This window comes from Nylanderia fulva, unplaced genomic scaffold, assembly GCF_048542155.1.
Source record: "Nylanderia fulva isolate GAGA-0341 unplaced genomic scaffold, ASM4854215v1 Scaffold49, whole genome shotgun sequence".
NCBI lineage: Eukaryota > Metazoa > Arthropoda > Insecta > Hymenoptera > Formicidae > Nylanderia > Nylanderia fulva.
The window spans coordinates 481,261-503,039 of record NW_028190576.1 but is presented as its reverse complement, the minus strand read 5'-3'; the positions used below and the strand labels follow the sequence as shown (position 1 = coordinate 503,039).

Here is a 21,779-nt window from a genome sequence, read left to right as displayed (position 1 = left end):
ATTTAAAATAGTTATATATATATATAAACAAAATTTACACGCGTTTTCTGAAATGAAATTACTAATAAATATATTCTATTTACACATTAATACAAAAAATTTTTTTATTTAAGTGTATTATTTTGAAGTGTATTAGTATTAATACATATATTATTAGACTATGTCACGCGACGTTAATTATCATATCAAAAAAGCAAACAATATTTCTGGAAAGTTTTACAATATATCTCCTTGAAAATCGTGAGAGATGTTTGACATTTTTAATTGAGTCAAGTGATTAATTAAATATTCGCCTTGATTGTCACAATGGATTATAATTTGCGTTGTAAGTGCAGATGGCATAATAAATTCTGGTCGAAAGACATGAATTTACGACTGCACGCGTTGCAAATTCGATTATTGTCGAAGAAGACGACGGTGCGCAGTCTGAAATAATGAGTCAAGGTTAATCAAACGCAACTGAATCAACTAATAAATCGTGATCAGTCGTATGCACGTCAATCGATGATGACTAAAGTCTCTGTAGTTGATTTTACGAAGACGACTTATTGTTAGCCATACGATCGTAATACTTCGTACAGCTCGCTCAAGTATAACGTGCAATCAATAATTAATTAATATTTTATATGTAAAATAATCAATTAAAATATTCGGTCAACATTATAACACGCGATGTGCTGATAAATAATAAAAAATGTATTTGACGTAATTTTCATCAAAATTAATAGTAATAAAATAAAGAAAGAAATTAAAGAAATCAATAACAAGACCGTGATATATGTCACGTGTAGCGGAAGATAATCGATTACTTGCTATATTACGCTGTTATACTTGTATATTTGCGAGCTTTCTTAAAACGATTTATAAATAAACGTGGAAAAATGTATATCGTTTCTCCGTGTACAAATTTGGCAACGATATATTCTAATAATAATAACTATTCGCGTAGGACAACATTTCAGTTTAATTATAATTTTATGAATAAAAGCAGAAAATATCCGGCATAAATATATATAGTTTTCTTAATAAAAACAGAAAATGTCACGAATGGCTATTTATTAATGTCAGTCGCATAATCTTATACGTATCTTGCAATTGCTCTCGCGATATCGTTACATGAAAAAAAAATTAACACTTGTCTGTTAATCGTTCTCGCAAATCTTGACGTTCAAGAACGATCATCTTGCAGATCGCGGCTTCAGTATGCAGCAATAATAATAATAATAACAATAATAATAATAATAATAATAATAATAAAGAGAGTGACCACACACGCTTGTAAATTCTTGTCACGATCTTTTAAAAGTTCGTCGTCGGTCGTCTAATGATGATCGAGCAACAGTGATAGCACCAAGCAAACAGCTGTTCTGTAGAAACAACGCTTCTCTTTCTCTCTCACTCGAAATTCTGAGTAAATAATTTTACGATTGTAAAGCGACGATAAAAGTGTACGGACGTCTCCGAATGTTGTAACGCGACGGAAGGCGCCGTTAAGATTCTATCGGAAAGAAATTAATTTTGCTCGCGGACACATGCGATATCTCTTTCTTTTCTTTTCTCTCTCTCTCTCTCGAATGAACGTGCACGAACAGCAGAAAAAAGAATTTAGAAGTGTCGCGAGAAAAAAAACGAACAGTTATTCACGTATAGGAAATAGAAATTTGTTATGTCGTCATTGATCGTATGAAATGCAGCGAGTAATGCAGGATATTTAATGCTCGTGGAAAGAGATAAAATCGGTGACGAAAACGGTTGAATTTATGTTCGATTGAAATTGTAATGGCATAAAAAAATAAAATGTCGAAAGTGTTTATGGAATGATTAACGTTAAAGTAATTTGATGGCTCCGCGCTTTTATAAATTAAGATATATTATTTCAAGTTAAATTTGCGAAACTCAAATGTCATAAATATTCAATGCCAAAAATATTTTATAAATTGTTAGGAAATTAATAATAAAATGTATTAATAGCATATCTCTCACTGTAAGAAATTAGAGACTTTAAGCTTTATTACTCTATATATTCCATCTCTGTAAATTTTAATTTTACATTATCTCTTTATTATGGCAAGTAAAGAAGAGCTATAAAGTATAGTCAAGTTTTAATATCGGGTATCAATTATTATTCTAGCATTTAATACACACACAAAAGAACCAAAGATCGATTTCTTGTATCTTGTATGGAATAAAGAAACTTTCTTTTCTTGACGCACTTCTGACTCATCGACAGCCGTCGACGTATAAACGGACATTCTTTTCTTTAAATTAAATTTACCGACGTTTTATTTCGATATATTATCATCAGAATTATCGTCCGCAGCATGGATATGTACAATGGTGGAGTAGATGACAATATTGCTTTGTTGAAGCAGGCATGCCGTTTCACTCTTACGACTACACGAAGGAAAATACAATTATCGTAATTGTCCCACCTATACGATTCAATTTTTATATGTATTGCTTGACGCAGAAAATGCAATCATACCGTATGCTTTAGAGCGAACACATCAATAGTTTGCTTTGTATTTTATAATAAGTTTCTATGTATCTATAGCGACTCTAAGAATAAGATAATAAAATTTGCAAATGCTCGTATTTAATTGCAATAATTAAGTAAATACCATCAATTGCATCCGCGCGTGTCTCTTGCATATGCAGTTCGAATTTTATTTTAGTGCTTGTGCAATATTATTGTGTAGCAAATTACTTTTTTCCTCGACTATTTATTTTGCTGAGAGATGTATCTCTTTGTAAAATAACGAGATAAATTACGCGATAAATCCAACTATTTAATTTAAAAAACTGCAATATCGTATATCCTCCACATAAAATGTCGATCGCAAGTTTCAATTAAGAAATCCATTAAGAGTTTTGCACTGACATAATTTGGAAACTTTCGTGGCCCACATGATTTTGTTGTGACTTGGTGAACACTTTGTGGAATTAAAGCCAACAGAATTTGATGAAAGTAACATTAGAAACAACATAATGCCTCAACTGATTATAATTAATTCATTCGAAGAAAGACTATAACATTCGGATCGAAGCGACGATTATAAATCACATTTGCCTTCGTAAATTTGTCTTTCCAAAAGCAACATTAACGAAGCCCATTTTTATATTCATTTGAGGGAAGAGTGTCTCGCGAGAAGGAAGGAGAGAGAAGTATGACAGCGCGATGTTTGCCTTAGACTTTTTAATTTCTCCGCGACGATATCATCTCTCTCGCACACGAACTCGCCGCGCTGGGAAGAAATAAGGTACGATTCGCGCGGACAATATTTATCGAGAGTGTCAGCGACCCATACGGACGTGCGTATACACCTCATCCTATGTACTACGTCTATCGATCCATCTCGACTCTCATTACCGGCCCCTTACCGGTCGACTTAAATATTTACCGGTTGAAACGTTTGCTTCGCGGCCGATTATAATGATAGGAGCGGATAGCGCGCTTCTCTGTGTGTGTGCGCGCGTATACGCATCCGTGTGTTACGCATACAGCGGCGGAGCGTGTCTCCTTAATTATGCAGGTCCGTCTCTTTTAACGAACATGATGTAATAGCGGCGGTATCGACTGCGATGACAGAGAAAAAGAGAGGGAGAAAGCGAGAGATAGAGAAGGAGAGAGAAAGAATCGATTTTGTGCGGATTTTTCGCGGTGGTGAAACGTTTCAGGCTCATCAAAGGGATATTTGATAGTCGACGATTTTAGACAATGCATAAACCAATGTCTGAACTGTCTTAATTCAGAGTTTTCTGAAAAGATAATTTCTTGCGCACGGAAAATAGAAATTAGCCACCCATCCTAGCTGAATTTTAGCTGTCTCTGCACTGTAAAAAAAAAAATATGTAAAATTACATAAATAATAAATGCAAAATTACATGATAAATAATGAAGAGGTAAATATTTCTATTATTTATTGTGTAATTTTACACATATTATTTATGTAATTTTATATATTTTTGTGTAATATATTACATATTTTTTTACAGTGTGTGTTACAACTTAAATTTTAGGTATAACTATCATATTTTTTAGATATAGTTTAACGGGGAATTCTAGAGCTAAAAAATATTAGCTATTGTAGCATGATAATTAAATTTCATGTGTAATGTAGGACAGTTAAAATTTAGCTACATGCGGTAGCTAATTTTTTTCCATGTGCAAAATACAATTTACTAAAACACGGTTCGTTTTTTTGAACGTTGAAATGATTCGTCGGCGAGGAACAAAATCTTCGGCATAGTACAATGAACGTATACCGATAAAATGATAGGAATGATACGATGATCGAAGTAAAGTTTTGTCAAAACCCACCAAACGCCCCTTTCTTTGTTTTTCCCCAGGCTCGCCCAGGGCTCTCGATAAAGCGTCGCGAGAATCATAGCGTTTGTCAGCACAATTTGCCGGATACAACATACCATTTCGCTTGATACCCGCGTATTCGCCACGATTACTCTTTCAGAGCGCTCACGAAGGTTGTTTGAGCGAATGATGAGGTACAGGGATACGCACTATTCTCCGAGCGCATTATCCGTTGAATGCCTGCATAAGCGAAAGTTCGTGTCCGGAAATGTGCAGTCGCCGAGCGATCGGGTATATTTTTTCTGCCAATTGCTGTCTGGTATGCGGAAAAAGTTGTTTCTCCAGGTCGATCGCCGGAAGCGATCATCGTAACCCGACTTATTCCCGTACTCTCCTCTTTTCCTTGTCCCTTTCAAGCTAGGGGTGAAGAACGAGAGAGAGACCCTGTCGCATGATCGATTGGTTCGATAGGAAAAGTCCGACGGACGAATCTAAATTGCCGAGTAAAAGTGTGCTTTGATAATGGCAAAAGTGTGCGCAAAGTGTTTTGCGCGAGAGGTAACATTCTTTTTTTTTTTTTTCGTCAATGACCGTCATCTTGGCCCGATTATGTCGATATGCGTTGAATTATAGATGACGGGGTTGCATCCCCGCGCGATGAATAATTTTGTTGCGACGACACGAAGTGCATTATGCAAGTATATATGTATGCTCTGTATTATAGTGCGCGGACGCATATTCAGACGTCTCAGAGTGAATCATTGACAGTAATGCTGTCTTCGATTCGCCGATAAACCGATCGCGCGATGATAATTGATTGATCAATAAGTACCTTTCACCGCATAAATAAATGTTACTCCAACTTTTTCTGCGATTGCGAGAATATATTCTTATATTCGGAAAAAACCGAGCATTGGATGAGAAAAGTACAATAATAATAATCGTTCTTCGTAATTTTCTAGATTGTCGCAGCTTTATTTCTGGAAATCTTATAATTAGTGTTTAATGCTTTTCTTCGAATATTAAAGAAAAAACAATTTTTAAATCAATTGAAAATTGTTTACCAAAATATGTTGAAAGTTCGAAATGATTAAAATTTAACAAAATCAAACTAATTTATTGTACAGACAAATATATCTTGGACATAGTTTATATTTTTTTTACATTTCGCGAGAAATATATCCGTGAGTGGAGACATAGTAATCGTGATAAGTGTGATCGTCAATTATGCAAGAAATCAAATTGCAGCAGCAACGTCTCTACCCTAAGAAACACACCGCACGATAGCGACAATGAGACTTAGGTGCGTATTCCGTCTAGGAATTATTTATAGGATACACTTTCGTCGCGGAAAACTTTGTCGGTGAATATCGTTGAATCTTTATTCTTTGAATTAGAGACATTGTTCTGGCGCATTAAGAGAGATTATTGAAACATTACACTTAGAAAAATTGAAGCTAGGGCATTTTCTTTTTCAAGAAAATATTCGTCTTTGTCGAACATTCATCGAAATTGAAATATCTTCGAATCTTTATATTCTTTACATAAAAAATACCATTATAATGACACATATTAGGTAAGACTATAGAAGTATTGCTTGAATGATTGAAGCTATAGTGCACTTTTTCTAAAAAAAACTTAATGATAACACAATGTCCTCTTTTATGAGAAAGAAAAGATAGAGAAAAATTTCCACGCACATGCGAACATTATTATTGACAACTACAATACTATAATACACCACTATAAAAAAATAAATGGAAAGAAAATAACGCAGATGTACCAAATTTCGCCTTTAAAGACAAGGACATTTTGAACGTCTGCGTTGTTATCCTCGAATTTATTTTTATGTGTTCAACTTTAGCGTAGAATAAAAAAATTTTTACCGAGCAATTTTATTTTACTTGATTACATACAATATTCTATATAATATTCCTAACATAATATAATTATATTAAAATATAACTATAATTATAAATATTAAATATAACTATTTTAAATGTGACTATGTGTATGAGAAATGTTACGCTTTGGTCAGTTTAAACCATACATTGCATTTATAATAGCAATGTATAATTGTTTTAATAATCTTATTATCACTTGCAATTATATATTTCAAGGAGATTACTTGATAACGCATCAAGAAACATGCGCGAGCTCTTCTGAAAATTACTGTAAATATCGAGAATTTCCCCATATTAATGATTTTAAGTGTTCAATTTTAAAATATATTATATAAAATTGTAAATGTTAAGTGTATACTTTTTCCACACATATATACGATATCTACTTATGCGCTCCATATTATGTAACACAAAAACATATATGTGATCGTTAATTTACCTCCGCAGTTTGAATAATTGATAGTTAGAGATGATCGACTTTACAAAAAGAAATATATAACGAACGTGCAACAGCAATATTAAGAGTTATAAATAAAAAATATAATAGCCAATATGAGTTAAATCCTTACAAATGATTAAACGCAATTATTAAATCGCGCGCAAAATTGCGATCAATTCGAAACGATGTATTGTGTCTTGAAATGTCACGTTTACCCTATTAATTATTCACAAAAGATTTTATTATTAATTTAATTGATTTAACCAAATCTATATTATTTGTACCTTCTTAAACGATCGCCTTTCAATTAATACATAAATCTCGAATATTTCGATTGCGGCTGTCCGTCATTACGCGATGCGAGAGAGCGAAAAGTTACCGCTTAGAGAAGGTCGATTAAATTCGCATTACGCTCACCCCTCGTGAAAAGACATAGAAAGCACAAAGTGGCTAGAGCGAGTTCTTCGAGGGTGTTACACTCCCTTTCTCTTGTAACTCTTAACCCACGACGACGCCGCCGCCGACGACGACGACGACGACGGCGGCTCGTTCCCTTAGTCGCTAATTAGCGCGAGACACGCAGGCCCCACGAACGACTCGTGTCGGGCACGTGTCGTGCCGGAAACTCGCTTAGCGCGCGACAAACAGACCGTTTCCCATCGTACATGCGCTCCTTCCGGTCGTTTCCACGAGAAAACGTGGCCGAGGCAGCTGATTAAATCGCTATTAAAACATGTCTCTATCGCTCTCGATCGAATCGCTTTCTTTCATGTCCCGCTTTTATTACGGGGATAGTTAGTTTAAGAAAAACGCACGATTGGATACACAGGCAATACACACTGGGGTTGGATCGGTCATTTGATATTATGCATACATCCGTGAGATTTGATTTATTGGACGGCTTAATGTGTATGTTCAATCGCCCAAATTTTCGATTAATTGTTTCTTCATTAGGATTATTGTTTTATAATTAAATGATTGTACAAATAGTTTATATTTATAATAATAAGCACGGCAATCGAAACATTGTATACACAATATAATTTAATCACGTTTTCATTTTCTTGTTGGAAAGGAAGATTTTGTTAAACTATTACTCTAGCTAGAGAAAAGACATGTGGGGCTACATGTATGATTTTAAATATTGAAATATACGCCAAGAATTCTCAGTTTTTCTTGGCAATAATAAATCCTGGTATTGTATCAGATATGGAAAATAGAATATATAAAATCTATATTTTTCTATGAAAAAATTGTTTTTAGAATTTAGTAAACACAGTTATTTTCTTCTCGAGAAATTGCCGATAATAAGCTGCTTTGAATTATTGAGAAAATCGTGTTGCGATTGTGGCTTCGTTAGGTATACTAGATATTGAAGTTGTGCGGGAATATATACATACAATCACTTTTTAATACACGGCGTTGAACAAATGCATTTCCCGTCTAGATTATGTTTTTATTGTGTGTGGCAACAACTCGCTTAGAAGCCACTTCTGACGTTGCAAATAATTCACAAAAATAAATAAATCTTATATTATTTTATAATCTTGCATTGCATTTGAAAAGTCAACATCCGATTTCATTAAATGCATACTAAATTTTCACGTCATTATTAAATTAAATCATTTCTTTTTTTTTATTTTACATTATTTAAAGGACAACTTAAACTTTTAATCCATCAAAAAAAATATTATTTTTTAATGATTATTATATTTAATAATATGGAAGAAACATAACAAAATTTTGAATCTTGAAATATTTCTCAAAGTTTCATCACTTAAAGGGAAAATTAAAGTAGAACAATGTTTTGTGACAGTTATATTGACAATAGTTAGTAACGACTTTTGCCATTTGTTATATAGTGGGCAAATTTCTGCTTTGAGTGATTCTGTTTGGCGAAAGAAAGAAAAATAACCGTTTGCGTGTGCGTGACGAGACACGATTTCCATACAAAACAGCCTGATGATCTGCCGATATATTTATTGTGGGCAAAGTGCGTGTTCGCATTTCGGTCTCTCGCGGCGACAAACCTCGAATAAATCAAATCCGAAGCTAATCTGATTGCATGCCAATCCACTTTTTTTCTGGCTTTTATATTGTGAAAGGATAATTGTCACCACTGTCGACGAAAAAATACTATTGTCTATTTTGCATATTCAGATATTAAAGAGTGATTTTTTTCATATTCTTTCATGATGACATTAAAAGTATATGTCACTAATAATTGATCTCCATAAACGAATTATTATAAGACAAAATTGTGTAATTAATTTATTTTCGAGAAACTAGTATCATTAATTACAACGAACAAGATTCCTGAAGATCTGTTTAAGATTCTCTTTGAGAACCTTTGTTAGGCATAACAAAATATGTCCAAAGCTTTAGATTGATATTACTATTTCTCTTTTATTTCCCCTTCCTATCTAAAGTGCACGATGGCGTGATATCGATTCTTGGTGTCGCGTATATACCCTCTGCGTGATTCTTTCATATGCGAAAAGGGTCAGTCGCATAGAGACGTGGGTGCGACATTCATGCGGACACCCTATTGAAGATGCACCGCAGGTCGCGTTTAAATGCATGCATCGATATAAAGGTGCGGTCACAAGTCTCTCTCCGCTCTCCGTCACGTTAAATCGAATAAATGCGCATTACAACGCAATCTCATTTGTGCGATAACGCGCATCAAGCAAATGCAACTTTTTATAAGTCCACTCTGCGAATAATGCACGAAGCTTATTACGCTTAATGAATCCAGCGGCATTTAATGATGTCTTGAAATATTAATTAAATTAATATCTTTATTTACAATGTGTGGAGAGGATATTTGATTAGCCAAGTATTTTAATTTGTTCAAATATTTGAGTATAATATTTTTGTGTACATGTACTAACAAATATTTTTAATATGTGATTGTAAAATCGATATGTCATATAAATATAAACTCTCTATTAACTCAATCAATTTTATTTCATGAAATTATGGAGTTTGTGAATAATTAAAATGATTATTAATACAATGACAGATTTCTTGCTTCTCATGTACGTTATTTTTGAAATGTTAGGGAGACATTATTAAATTACATATATTCTATTTAAGAAATTATTAAAGTTCATGAACCTTATTCAACGCTTCTCAGAAACTATAAGAAAATAAATTCTTCTCGTCTTCGTTTCACGATGCGCGCCTTGTGTTCGAACATTTCGCCGATCACAGGACACCAATAGTCTGAATAATATACAAAGTAGCTTACCATGATGGCAACAAGATACAGAGTCTTTATAAATAATTCCGAAACTACCCGTCAAAGACTCGATCGCGCATTTTTTATCAAGTATCGTGAAGGATATACAGTTGGAGCTATATGACAAAATGTGATAAGAAAATAAGAAAATATTAAATTGCAGCTCATAAAATAGAGTAACAAAATTAAATTAATTTTTTTCACTTGTATATTTTGCTAAATTGTCTAGATTGCTATACTGAATTCAAATTATTATGAATGCAAAAGGTTGAAGCCATGGTTATATAATGACGATAAATAAATAATTTTACAATCTGTCTTCAGAAAAGTACTTGTCTAATTAAAACCCTAATAGAAAACATCGTTGACGGTAGAGTATAGTGTTGGAAGTCGATTAACTACTTCAATAGTTTGATGTCGCGCTGTCCTGTTATCGAGTCTATTTTTAACTATTCGCGCGCTTGAGTCTTCCGTCCAAAGTATAGAAACTAAGGAGAAAGACTCGTTACTAACAATTGTAGGTATCGATCGGTGATATGCAGCAGCAACATTTGGTCGAGGAGAAAGAAGAAGTTTAAGGGAGAAACATGCGACAAGCTGTAATTCCGAGGACAAAACTTGAGTTGCACGAGTATAGCCGCAACGTAAAAATTAGATATATATAAAGTGGAGGCTTGTTACCAACGATTGCAATTATCGATACACACGCAACAGTCTCGTATGCCGAAACTTTGTCATATGGTTGCCCGCCTTGTCCGGTTGGCATATTACGATCTCTCTTTACAGGTTGAAAGTGATGACAAAGAGATCGAAGAAGCGTGTTGTGTTTCTGAGACTTTATGTATTATATCAAATATTTAGGGCAATCACATAAACCTCCGTTCTCTATTTTCAAGTCAAAATTATTTCGCACGCATCGTATGAACGATGCGATTATTTTACTATAAATATAAAATGCAAGTATATATAATATCGACTATACTCATCGTATATATTCTTTCTCATTTATTTTTTAAGCACAGTCCGTGTACTAATAAAACATATTAATAATTTAATATGCAAACAATTCATTATTGTATTTTTAAATTAAATCTAGAATCTTTTTTTCATAGTAAATTTAATGTTTTTCATATAAATAGAATTTATCTATCGAATATTAATGTATGTAATGATGAGTTCTTCCCACTTGCTGCATATGTATAAAACGTGACATCGTAGAAGGCGTTCTAATAAATTTATGAACACGCGTGGAGTTAGGATTTCAATTCAACGCGAATAATGAAATAAGGAGATTCTTGCGATGAAACTGATCAAGTAATAAACAGCTTTTACAACTTGCTATATGATTAATCGTGATTAAAAATTAAAAGATATTGAATGTATTGAAACTCACCGGTATGGATGTAGGTGTGCTTCTTCATATCCGACTTCTGATGAAACCTTTTGCCACAATATTGACAGGGATAAGGCCTCGTGTCAGAATGAATCAGCAAATGAGTGCTGAGTGTGCTTGACCGTTTGAAGGCTTTACCGCACTGCTTACACTATTATAACAAACAAAAAGCAAGTGATTTACATAAATACCTTATTACATATCTTGTTTGTTTGGTAAAGAAATATGTATTAATTATCTATTAGTTTTTGACTTTGATTATCATTTCTTATTTTGCCGATTTCGCGAGTGTCTAGAGTTATTTTCATTCTGCTGTTCAATAGAAATTTCCTTTTCTGACAAATCACTATCGCCTCTCAAATAAATTCTCTCTCTCTTTCTCTCTAACCGTTAAGCAGCTAATTTATCAATTCCTTTTAGACAGCTCATGTTCCCGCACATCACACGCGATATTGATTATTCCCCTTTCGAGAAACTTTTTTCTGCAATTATGCCTTCTCAATCTTGCGATCGTGAAATCTACATCATATAATATACATTATTATATCGTTATTACTAACAATAAGAAAATTGATGGATTTTTTCAATTTTTACAATTATATTTTTTCTCCAAAATTCGCCAAGTTTATCTATTATAGAAAAAGGATCTAAAAATAATTTATATGTATGCTCTTTTTGATTTCCAAAAATCTTTGTTCGGAACTTGTTTCTTTTTCTCACATTTATAATCGTAAAATATATTACATTCCGAGAGTCCTCCGTAAAATATATTACATTCCGAGAGTCTTCATTATTTCTCTAACGCCATAAAGTCTCTTGCTTTTCAAGCGCGGACGCGTAAGAAGGGATGAATGCAGATGATGAGGGAGACGCTGGACGTCGGGGCCGATCACACCTGTGTGTGCTTACGAAGCGTCGTGTGCTCTCCCTTTCTCTCTCTTTCTCTCGCTCGTTCTCTCTTTCTCTTTCTTCTTTAGCTCATTGTCACACGGGCGCCAGTCGTCACAATGTCCCGGCAGCGCGGTTCGATGCGTGTCCAGGCTGACAATATATGTATACGGCATATGAATATACGGAATATTATTACGCGCGGACGCGCGCGCGAATACGCGAGTGCAAGTACGCATGATTCACGTTTGTCGCGATCAATAATATGGGGAAGAGCGACTTATCTTCACGCGACACATTCGGCCCGTTTGGCCATAGTCGACCATTTTTATTTTCATCATCAATCACGACGGGATTGAAAAGAACTGGAGCAATAATTATGCGCGGCTGATTTGCGATCATTAGTACTACTTTGCTCTTCTAAAAAATTGCCAAATGCTAGTTCAAATTATTTTTGTATTCGCGAATGCGAATAATATCTGAAGGAATAATCTGTAGTTCAAATTTAGCTTTTTTCATGACAGGTAATTAAAGAGCTCGGAGTAAAGTAAGACGAAGGAATATTTAAAATCCTATACCATTTAACTGTAATTAAATACATGATCTCTCATCGCCCGTTTGGCCATAGTCATGAATTTTTGTTTTCATCACGACGGGATTGAAAACAGCTGGAGTAATAATTATGTGCGGCTGATAAGCAATCATTAATACTACTTTGCTCTTCTAAAAAATTGCCAAATGCTAGTTCAAATTATTTTTGTATTCGCGAATGCGAATAATATCTGAAGGAATAATCTGTAGTTTAAATTTAATTTTTTTTTCATGATAGGTAATTAAAAAGCTCGGAGTAAAGTAAGACGAAGGAATATTTAAAATCCTATACCATTTAACTGTAATTAAATACATGATCTCTCATTGCCCGTTTGGCCATAGTCATGAATTTTTATTTTCATCACGACGGGATTGAAAACAGCTGGAGTAATAATTATGTGCGGCTGATAAGCAATCATTAATACTACTTTGCTCTTCTAAAAAATTGCCAAATGCTAGTTCAAATTATTTTTGTATTCGCGAATGCGAATAATATCTGAAGGAATAATCTGTAGTTTAAATTTAATTTTTTTTTTCATGATAGGTAATTAAAAAGCTCGGAGTAAAGTAAGACGAAGGAATATTTAAAATCCTATACCATTTAACTGTAATTAAATACATGATCTCTCATCGCCCGTTTGGCCATAGTCATGAATTTTTATTTTCATCACGACGGGATTGAAAACAGCTGGAGTAATAATTATGTGCGGCTGATAAGCAATCATTAATACTACTTTGCTCTTCTAAAAAATTGCCAAATGCTAGTTCAAATTATTTTTGTATTCGCGAATGCGAATAATATCTGAAGGAATAATCTGTAGTTCAAATTTAGCTTTTTTCATGACAGGTAATTAAAGAGCTCGGAGTAAATTAAGACGAAGGAATATTTAAAAACCCTGTACCATTTAACTGTAATTGGTCTCTCATCACACAGTATATGGATAGCAGTACACCAGTTACGACACAGTAACGACTCCCACGCTTAACAATTGTCATTCTTAATTGCTCTCCGTCGTCCATCTGGCAAGATACGGTCTCGAAACGGTCAACAACGCGATGGGACGCGTCGTCCCGTTCGCGGATTCGAGGGAAAGGAAAGCAAGCGGCGTTGAGGAGATGGGTGGAGTTTCTCGTTAATAAGCACCGGCGGAACGTCTATTGAGAGATCGCGAAGGAAAGACGGCGGAAAAGACAGGGAAGGATAAGACGAGCGGAGACCGAGCGGAGACGACGAGGCGGTACCGCCATTGTCACCGCACGAAAGCGTCTGCTTCCGGTGCAGCGATCGGAAACAAAGCCGCGAGAGAGAGTTCCGAGTCGTCCGGCCGCGTCTCTCTTCGGTTCCTCGGGCGTCCTTTAAGTTTCTGCGCTCCTCGCGATTCGCGCTGCTCGAAATCGCGTAATTACCGTTAATCACTTGCGCCCGCTCTTTTGTCCGGCTCTTTTTCTCCACCCGGAACATCTGCCGTTTGTCGACGAAGGAATGGATTAAATGAAGGAGGCTGTAGCTTCCCACGGGTCAATTATTTATATACCGCAGAAAAACTGTCAGAATTTTACGAGAGGAGTTTTGCGTTACTGAAAATTTTCCAAATTTAATTTATTAGGAGAATCTAGTATAAGAAGATCTGCTTAGGAAAACTGAGATCTGTCATTTAAATGTGTGAATTTGGATAATCGTAATTCTCTTTAATTTATTAAGAATCATACTTAATTTCGCGACTTTTGTAAAAAATAATTATAAATAAGAAAACATCACATCTATCGGAAGTAATTCATTGATGCATATGTTGTATATAAAACAAAGTTTTCGAATTATATTTTTCTCATTATAATGCACTTATTGCATTTATATTGATGCAAGATGAATTTTTCTATCTCTCTCTTATTATTAAATTATAATCTCCATTTCAAATATTTGTTACGATTCTCTTTCTAATATTGATATTGATTTATATGTAATTTCTGTAACGATACTTTCATTACCTTCTATGAGCAAATCATAAACAGAAATGCATTGTAAATAACATTACAAAAATCATATAAATCTCAGAATGCGATTATCTTCATATTTTATTTCAAGATTGAAGGTCTCGTTTAATTGCGGAACACAGTAAGTCCACTTTGCAGTAATAAAAAAGAAAGACCAAGTAGAGGGAGAGAGAGAGAGCAGCAAGAATTTAGCAGCAAGAATTTTTACACAAAAACCTCGTACCTGTTTACATACATACATATGTGTGCGCACGTACATGTATGCGGCCTACATATCCTAATATGTCGGGTTATGGTTACGTGTCGTGGACGTAAAACCACGACCGAGGCGAGTTTCTCTACTTCCATTCAATCACACGTAATTGCGGCGAGGTCTTTTGTATCGAGGTCCGATATTCGTCAAACGTTTGACCCGTTTCTTCGCCCCAACGTACTTAAGGGTACTTACGCGCCCCGAAGAAATTCGTATCGCGTGACTCCGTGTATATATCGCTGTGTGATTTTTTTCTGGAACGGAGATTGACCGGTTTTCACTCGATATATATGTAAAACGCTGGTCGTTCTCTTTCTCTTTCTTTTTTTTCTCTCTCTCTCTCTCTCTTCTTTCTTTCTCTCTCTTTATCTGTGCGTATGAAGAAGTCGTGACATCGAGTCGTGATGAAGTAGGCTGAAGATGAGCGAAAGCAGTTTCTTTTTTTTTTTTTTCGACGACTCGTTCGTCAAGATAACTTCGTTATGTTAATTAAGATGTGCTTACGTTGTAACAGATGCGTGATGGTTAATGATGACATCTCATTTGAGCGTAAGCATTTGACACCGACATGTATTTCTCTTGCAACTGCATGGAGAATGATACGCGGTGAGCCTTTTCCGAGATAATATATTTTATGATTGTTGCTACCATATATGCAAGATATTTCGGTCGTAAAAAAATCGAATTAGCTGTTATAATTGGAATTAAGCTTGGGTGGTAAATAGATTGTATAATGCGTACGGTAGTTATCGCCTGAAACAAACCACTTCTTTTGTTGGCGGTAAAAAAATATCGATTTTCAAGGAAATCAACGTGGCTTGGCTATCAGATTGGCGAAGAACACTTATCCCGCCGTGACTTGTAAAAAAAAAAAAAAGAAAAAAAAAACAAGTTCCACATATCGATCATCAACGACCTTTTTCAAAAGCTGTCACGTTCTGAGAAGCTCACCTCGTAAACTATTAATTCGGCCAAGAATAATAACGTTCTTGTCTTTGCTTATAAAAGAATTATTAGTAGGTAATTTATGTATGAGCTAATGACTAAAAATACGATTGATAAAAGAACTTTTAATTTTATCTTGCATATTATATATTTTATTATGTATCGTATTAGTTTTAGATATTCGTCATTAACAATACTGTTTATAGTGCATCTAAGAATTAATTATCAAAATAGCTATCACAAATCTCTTATTTTTTACAATCATTTATCAATCATTTAATTAAAAAATTTAAAACCTCTTTATAAAGCATTGCATTTTTATAGGACAGTGTCTTATATAAAGAGCCTAGAGTATGCTTATTAAATATAAATACCCCTATATGTAGGGTATTTATATGTAAATATAAGTACCCTATATATATACATTATGTTCGTTAAAATACAATAAAATAACTTGTTAATAGCGAGACAGAAATAAACCCATAACAAACCGATATCTATTCTATTTAATATCAACAGACTTCTAAAATTAATCAGTTGAGATTATAAATTATTTTTAGGATATCGTTATGTATGTATCATTAGATTATCGAAAATAGATCGCATCAAGACCCTAAAATATATAAAAGAAAAGTACAAGGAAGAGTTGCTAAAACGGGACCAATTACTGTCGATAAGTAATATCGGCCATGCGTTATTTAGAACCGATCAGACGATAAATCGATACAAGCCCTGTGCGGGAAAATCGAAGCTTCTTAATAAAATCAGGATGTTTTTTTTTCTATTGCGAGTAGATAATGCGAGATGAAGTTTTATCGAGACACATTGAAAAGACATTTTTTCGAAAAGAGCGTAATATCACGCAATGTTAAAATTTCTGATAAACCGCTTTGGATTATTTGAAATGTCATTTCATGTCACACGCGATATTGAGTCATTCGTTCTCGGAATAAACAACTTGAACGATTCTGGAGGTTCGCGAGATAAAATGCAGGATGAGATAAAGGGAGATACAATATATTAACACTCACTTGAAAAGTTCTTTCCGTCGAGGAAGGCGGAGTAAGCGGCGAGTGATGAATTTGCCGCGTAATTATAGGGGTCGAGGACGGACTCCTGGAGGACGGTGCTCTCGTTTCCCTGGCCTCTCTCTCGCACACCGAACCCGGTGACCAGATTTCACTTTTCCTGTTGCCGATATTCGATGAGACGTCGCTCGGTTTCGTGCTGAGGTTCAATGGCACTTCCTCTTCTGAAACGAAAAGCCGTCCGTCTGTTTCGTCATTTAGGCTCTTGTGTTTCGAACAGACTTCTTTACTTCCAATATGTGCATAATTATGATTTGCATATGATACAAATAGTATTACTAAATCGTATAGTGTTATTTGTTTCAAATTAATGCAGATAAAAAATTACATGCTCGCGTGTACATTTTTCTTCATTCTGAATATAATTGTTAATATGGATAATACATATGAAAGAGATAAGAATTTATTATCGCTAAAACATCACGATATCGAGAAAGAGAGATAATTAATTTATAATTGAATAATTTTGTTGCATCATTTGATGGGAAAATTTTATAGTTTCTGCACATCGTATATATGTATATATGCACATATAGGAGATAGAAATTAATTTATTGTAATTAGTATCCGTGCAGCAAAATCGAGCAGTTATAAATGGTGTCCCGTGTGACAACGTTGATCGATCGATAGCACCCACTTACCGATAATTACTCGTTAGCTGTTCTACTTTTTTAAAAAGACACTTCAAACGCTCTAAAGAAGTTTATCGAAACAAAACGGATAAAGTCAATTTTATAGATTTTATCCTTCTAAATTTAATCATTATCAAATAGACCGTGTCAAAGTTGCTCAATTATATAATTAATATATTCATATTTTTTCTTTGTATTTCTTAAAATATCATATATAATATTAATTTAATTATCTTACATAATACATAAAATAATCAAAAAATTCTTGATTGATAAATCCAGCAATATCGAGATAAATATAAATTATTATTCAGAGAACTGTTTAAAAATAATTAAAATTGATATTAAATGCATTTTGCACGATCTGTATAGTTACTTAGATAATTATATCATTTTTTCGCAAGAGCTTTTGGTATCAAATGAACATTTAATCTAGAGATTTACTGAAAAAAAAAAACATTAAATTCTCACCGAATTTGGCTTTCTCCGGCGTGCATCTTCGCGGCGATCCGGGACGCGCCGGACTGAGAGGTTCTGGATGAATGGGCGAGCAATTTGTGACCGGTGTCGTTTGTTGGGACGGGATTCTTGTAGGCGGGAGCAAAGAATGTGGCAGCAACAGGCCCATGTGACGAGCCCACCAGGCACCTCCGGATGCTCCGTATCCGCCGTACATCAGTCCGCACCGCATATCTGAATGAGACAATAAAGATAATCGTGTTAAAGAAACGCGGTATAATTCTCGCACTAAATTTACAAATTACTTTATCTTCCGTTTAGCGTGAAATTGAGAGAAGAAGACCAGAGAACAATTTAGATAAAATATTTCAAAGGCGTATGAGCGTAATTAATGGTAATATTCGGTATACAGTATCCTCCATAAGTTTGGAAAGACCTTACATTTTACAGTTAAAGAATTGCATGGCGGCGATCTGTTATAAATAATAATGTCGTTTAAATATTTTACGTTTATTTTATGTTTTATTCATACAAAAAATCTGGACAGATCTGTCAAAAGGATCCTCTTAATTTAAGAGAAAAATTCTCTAAAGAAATATTCTTTAATTAGATTCGTAACATGCAAGAATATATAAAAATCTGGACAGATCTGTCAAAAGGATCCTCTTAATTTAAGAGAAAAATTCTCTAAAGAAATATTCTTTAATTAGATTCGTAACATTCGTAACATGCAAGAATATAAACCTAATGGGATGTTTTTTATCAGTATATTATTTGAAATATTATTAATCGTGACAACAAAAAACAGTCTTATAAATTGACATTTGTTATTTATTGCATACTGCACTCTTCACAAATTTGGAAACACTTTACATCTTACAGTTAAACAATCGCATGGCAGCGATCTGTCATAAATAAAAATGTCATTTAAATATTTTACGATTTATTGATACGTACAAAAAAATCTACACAGTTCGCTGCCGTACGATTGTTCAACTGTAAAATGTAAGGTGTTTCCAAACTTATGGAGGGTACTGTATATTTTTTTTTCATTTTTCTCGTCATATAACTATCCCGTATTATAACTATCTCTATTCCTTTGCATCGTTTTGGCAAGTTGCAACCTAATGAATCTCGCGGCTTACCTCGCGCGGCAACGGTAGCGCTGAGTGGTAGATTTTGCAGTCTCAAATCGGGATTGTAATTTGAGACGAGGGTGAAGGCGCTGAAACGATCGGGGACGGGTTGACAATGGCCCGAAGGTGCATTAGCGGAGGCAATGGTGCTCGAACTGCTCCTCGGTATACCTGGGCTCCAAGGCGAGGATGGCAGCGTGATTATGCTTGGGCTACCCGGTGGCGAAAGGGTGGCCGGGGGTGACAAGGCGCCCGCCGGAACTCCAACGGGATTGCAATGAAGTTCCGGTTTCATGTACCAAGTTCGTGGTACCGCTTCTATTACGAGAAAGTAAAAGGCATGGCTTATTATTCGTACAAAACGCACAAACACGCGTCTGAATGGCAAAATTAATAATCAATTAATATATGACATATTTTTTTTATAAATATATTCCGATATGTAAAATGATTCAAATATCTATGTTAGATTTAAATTTCAGGGAAATTTAATATTATAACAATAATAACTTTACAATGGTTTCTAATCATTATTTTTAACTATTCATGTCACTTATATATATTTTTCATCAACTATAACTATAGGCTATTATGATTTTCAATTTTTGTTTAGGGTATTATCTATTAGCTCTTTTAATTTTAATGTCGACAGTTACCGAATAAAAAAAAGTACACGAAACCTTAATAAGATATACGAGCTATATCTCGTGTGAAAACATGCGTAGTCGGCTGCTTTTCACAAGTGCGTTTATTATATACACGAAACATTCCGTTAACAAAGAAATGAATAATGCATGGAGTCTTGGAGCAAATTCTTTCGTGATACATAAAATCTGATGATGCTAATCGCAAAGCAATGAAAATTGTTTTGTCGATCGCACATGTGTCTGTACGTGAATGAAAAATTTTTACGGACGAAACCACAATCATGATTCTGCTTGCGTTTCAATTAATTATGTTGAAAAAAATTACGAAATGAGAACTGTGCTATATAACATAGGTATACGTGGCTTCGAAATTTATTTTATCTCTTTTAACAAAAAAAAAATTGTAAATACAAATTATTCCAAATAAAATGCGTGAATTTGTTCTTACTTTTAATTCGTAATGAAATGTTATTATTGCTTTAAAATATTTGTAAGACATAATTCTGAACGTTAGAATATTGTGCAAAATAGCATTATAAATAAGCATGAGATTAAAAACGTCATAAATAAAAAATTATCACAATCGATATAAGCTTTTATGTGTGCATTGCTTTTTGTATATGTATACATATATAGCAGATTTATCGCGATTTAAATGTTTTATTCGCATGTCGTTTCAAGCATCAGAAAGGATAATTAATTATAATTATAATGTACAATCCGCACAAATCAAAATCAAAAAATGTATATCTTAAAAGTTTAAAGATGCCAAAGAGCCCAATTTTCCCAAAATTAAAATCTCCATTGGACATATCAATCTCGTCATGCTTGATAATAGGGAAAATAGGAAAAATAATAGCGTTTATAAAATGAATATTCATAATAGTTACTCAGTTGGAAGATTATTTAAACCGCTGCTAGTTTCCTCGTATCGCACGAAAATCTTGCGCACCGATAAATATAGGATGTTTATGCTCGACAGCATTTAATGCATTGTCGGCGGTCGTCGGCGTGTTTCACGTGTATCAGATTCGCGGTGGTAGAAAAAAAAGCGCGAAAGGGCAGCCGGGGGAGAAATCACAAACGGCCTGTCGGCCACAGTGGAATGAATTATAAATCGTGCGTGCGCGATGAACAGACAGATTGAACGGAGGAAACGAGAGAGGATCAAGATCTTGATCGCGCGAGATCAGACAGACGTGATTGCTCGACAACTTTGCTCGCGACGAATCACGATAAAATATCGCTTTCGGTAGCGCAAGCTTGACAGAATAAGGCTTTCGAAAGCGAGCACCGATTGGCGATCAGATGAGCTCCTCATAGCTGCATTCGTTGTGCTCTTTGCAATTATATTGCAATTATATGACGTTGAGCTTTTTGGAATTTCTCCAGATTGTATGTATGACATGTTCAAAAAGATGATTTTTCTAAAAAATTATTTTTTAGAAATTCGACATTTTAATTTTCATGAAATGCATTTTTAATTTATTCTTAATTTAACTTCACAGCACAAATACATTATAATATAACAGAGAGAGAATCCGTATTCTTAAATTCATAAATAAATTCACGCATCAATAAAAAAAACTCCGGTTTAACCATAATAAATTATGAATTAAAATAATCTGATAAACTATAAAATAATTGCAATTGCAGCAAAGTGCAATTTCTTGTCAATGTAGATAATTCGTAAACCACGCGATGCGTGAGCGGAAATAGAAATAGCTGTTTTGCGTGAAACGACGATGCGTCGGAAAGCGTTGATAACCCACGAAGTAAATCACTGACTCCAAGGTTCCATTGCATGGATAAGAATCGCGTCCGCATAAACTACGACTAATAACCGCTACTCGTTGTTT

The 21,779-nt window shown here is 34.3% G+C and overlaps 1 protein-coding gene across 2 annotated transcripts in view; it reads right to left on the bottom strand.

Annotated features, from left to right (window-relative positions):
* The window catches only part of LOC114940102 (uncharacterized), a 102,595-nt gene that overhangs the window by 5,117 nt on the left and 75,699 nt on the right, over positions 1–21,779 (bottom strand). For both annotated transcript variants that reach the window (XM_029314611.2, XM_029314610.2), the window contains 4 exons: positions 19,283–19,591; positions 18,150–18,371; positions 16,990–17,210; positions 11,290–11,440 (listed from right to left, as the gene is read on the bottom strand). In XM_029314611.2, the coding sequence (XP_029170444.1) occupies positions 11,290–11,440; positions 16,990–17,210; positions 18,150–18,371; positions 19,283–19,568 (880 nt within the window). In that variant the 5' untranslated portion in view covers positions 19,569–19,591. The remainder of the gene's footprint in view (positions 1–11,289; positions 11,441–16,989; positions 17,211–18,149; positions 18,372–19,282; positions 19,592–21,779) is intronic.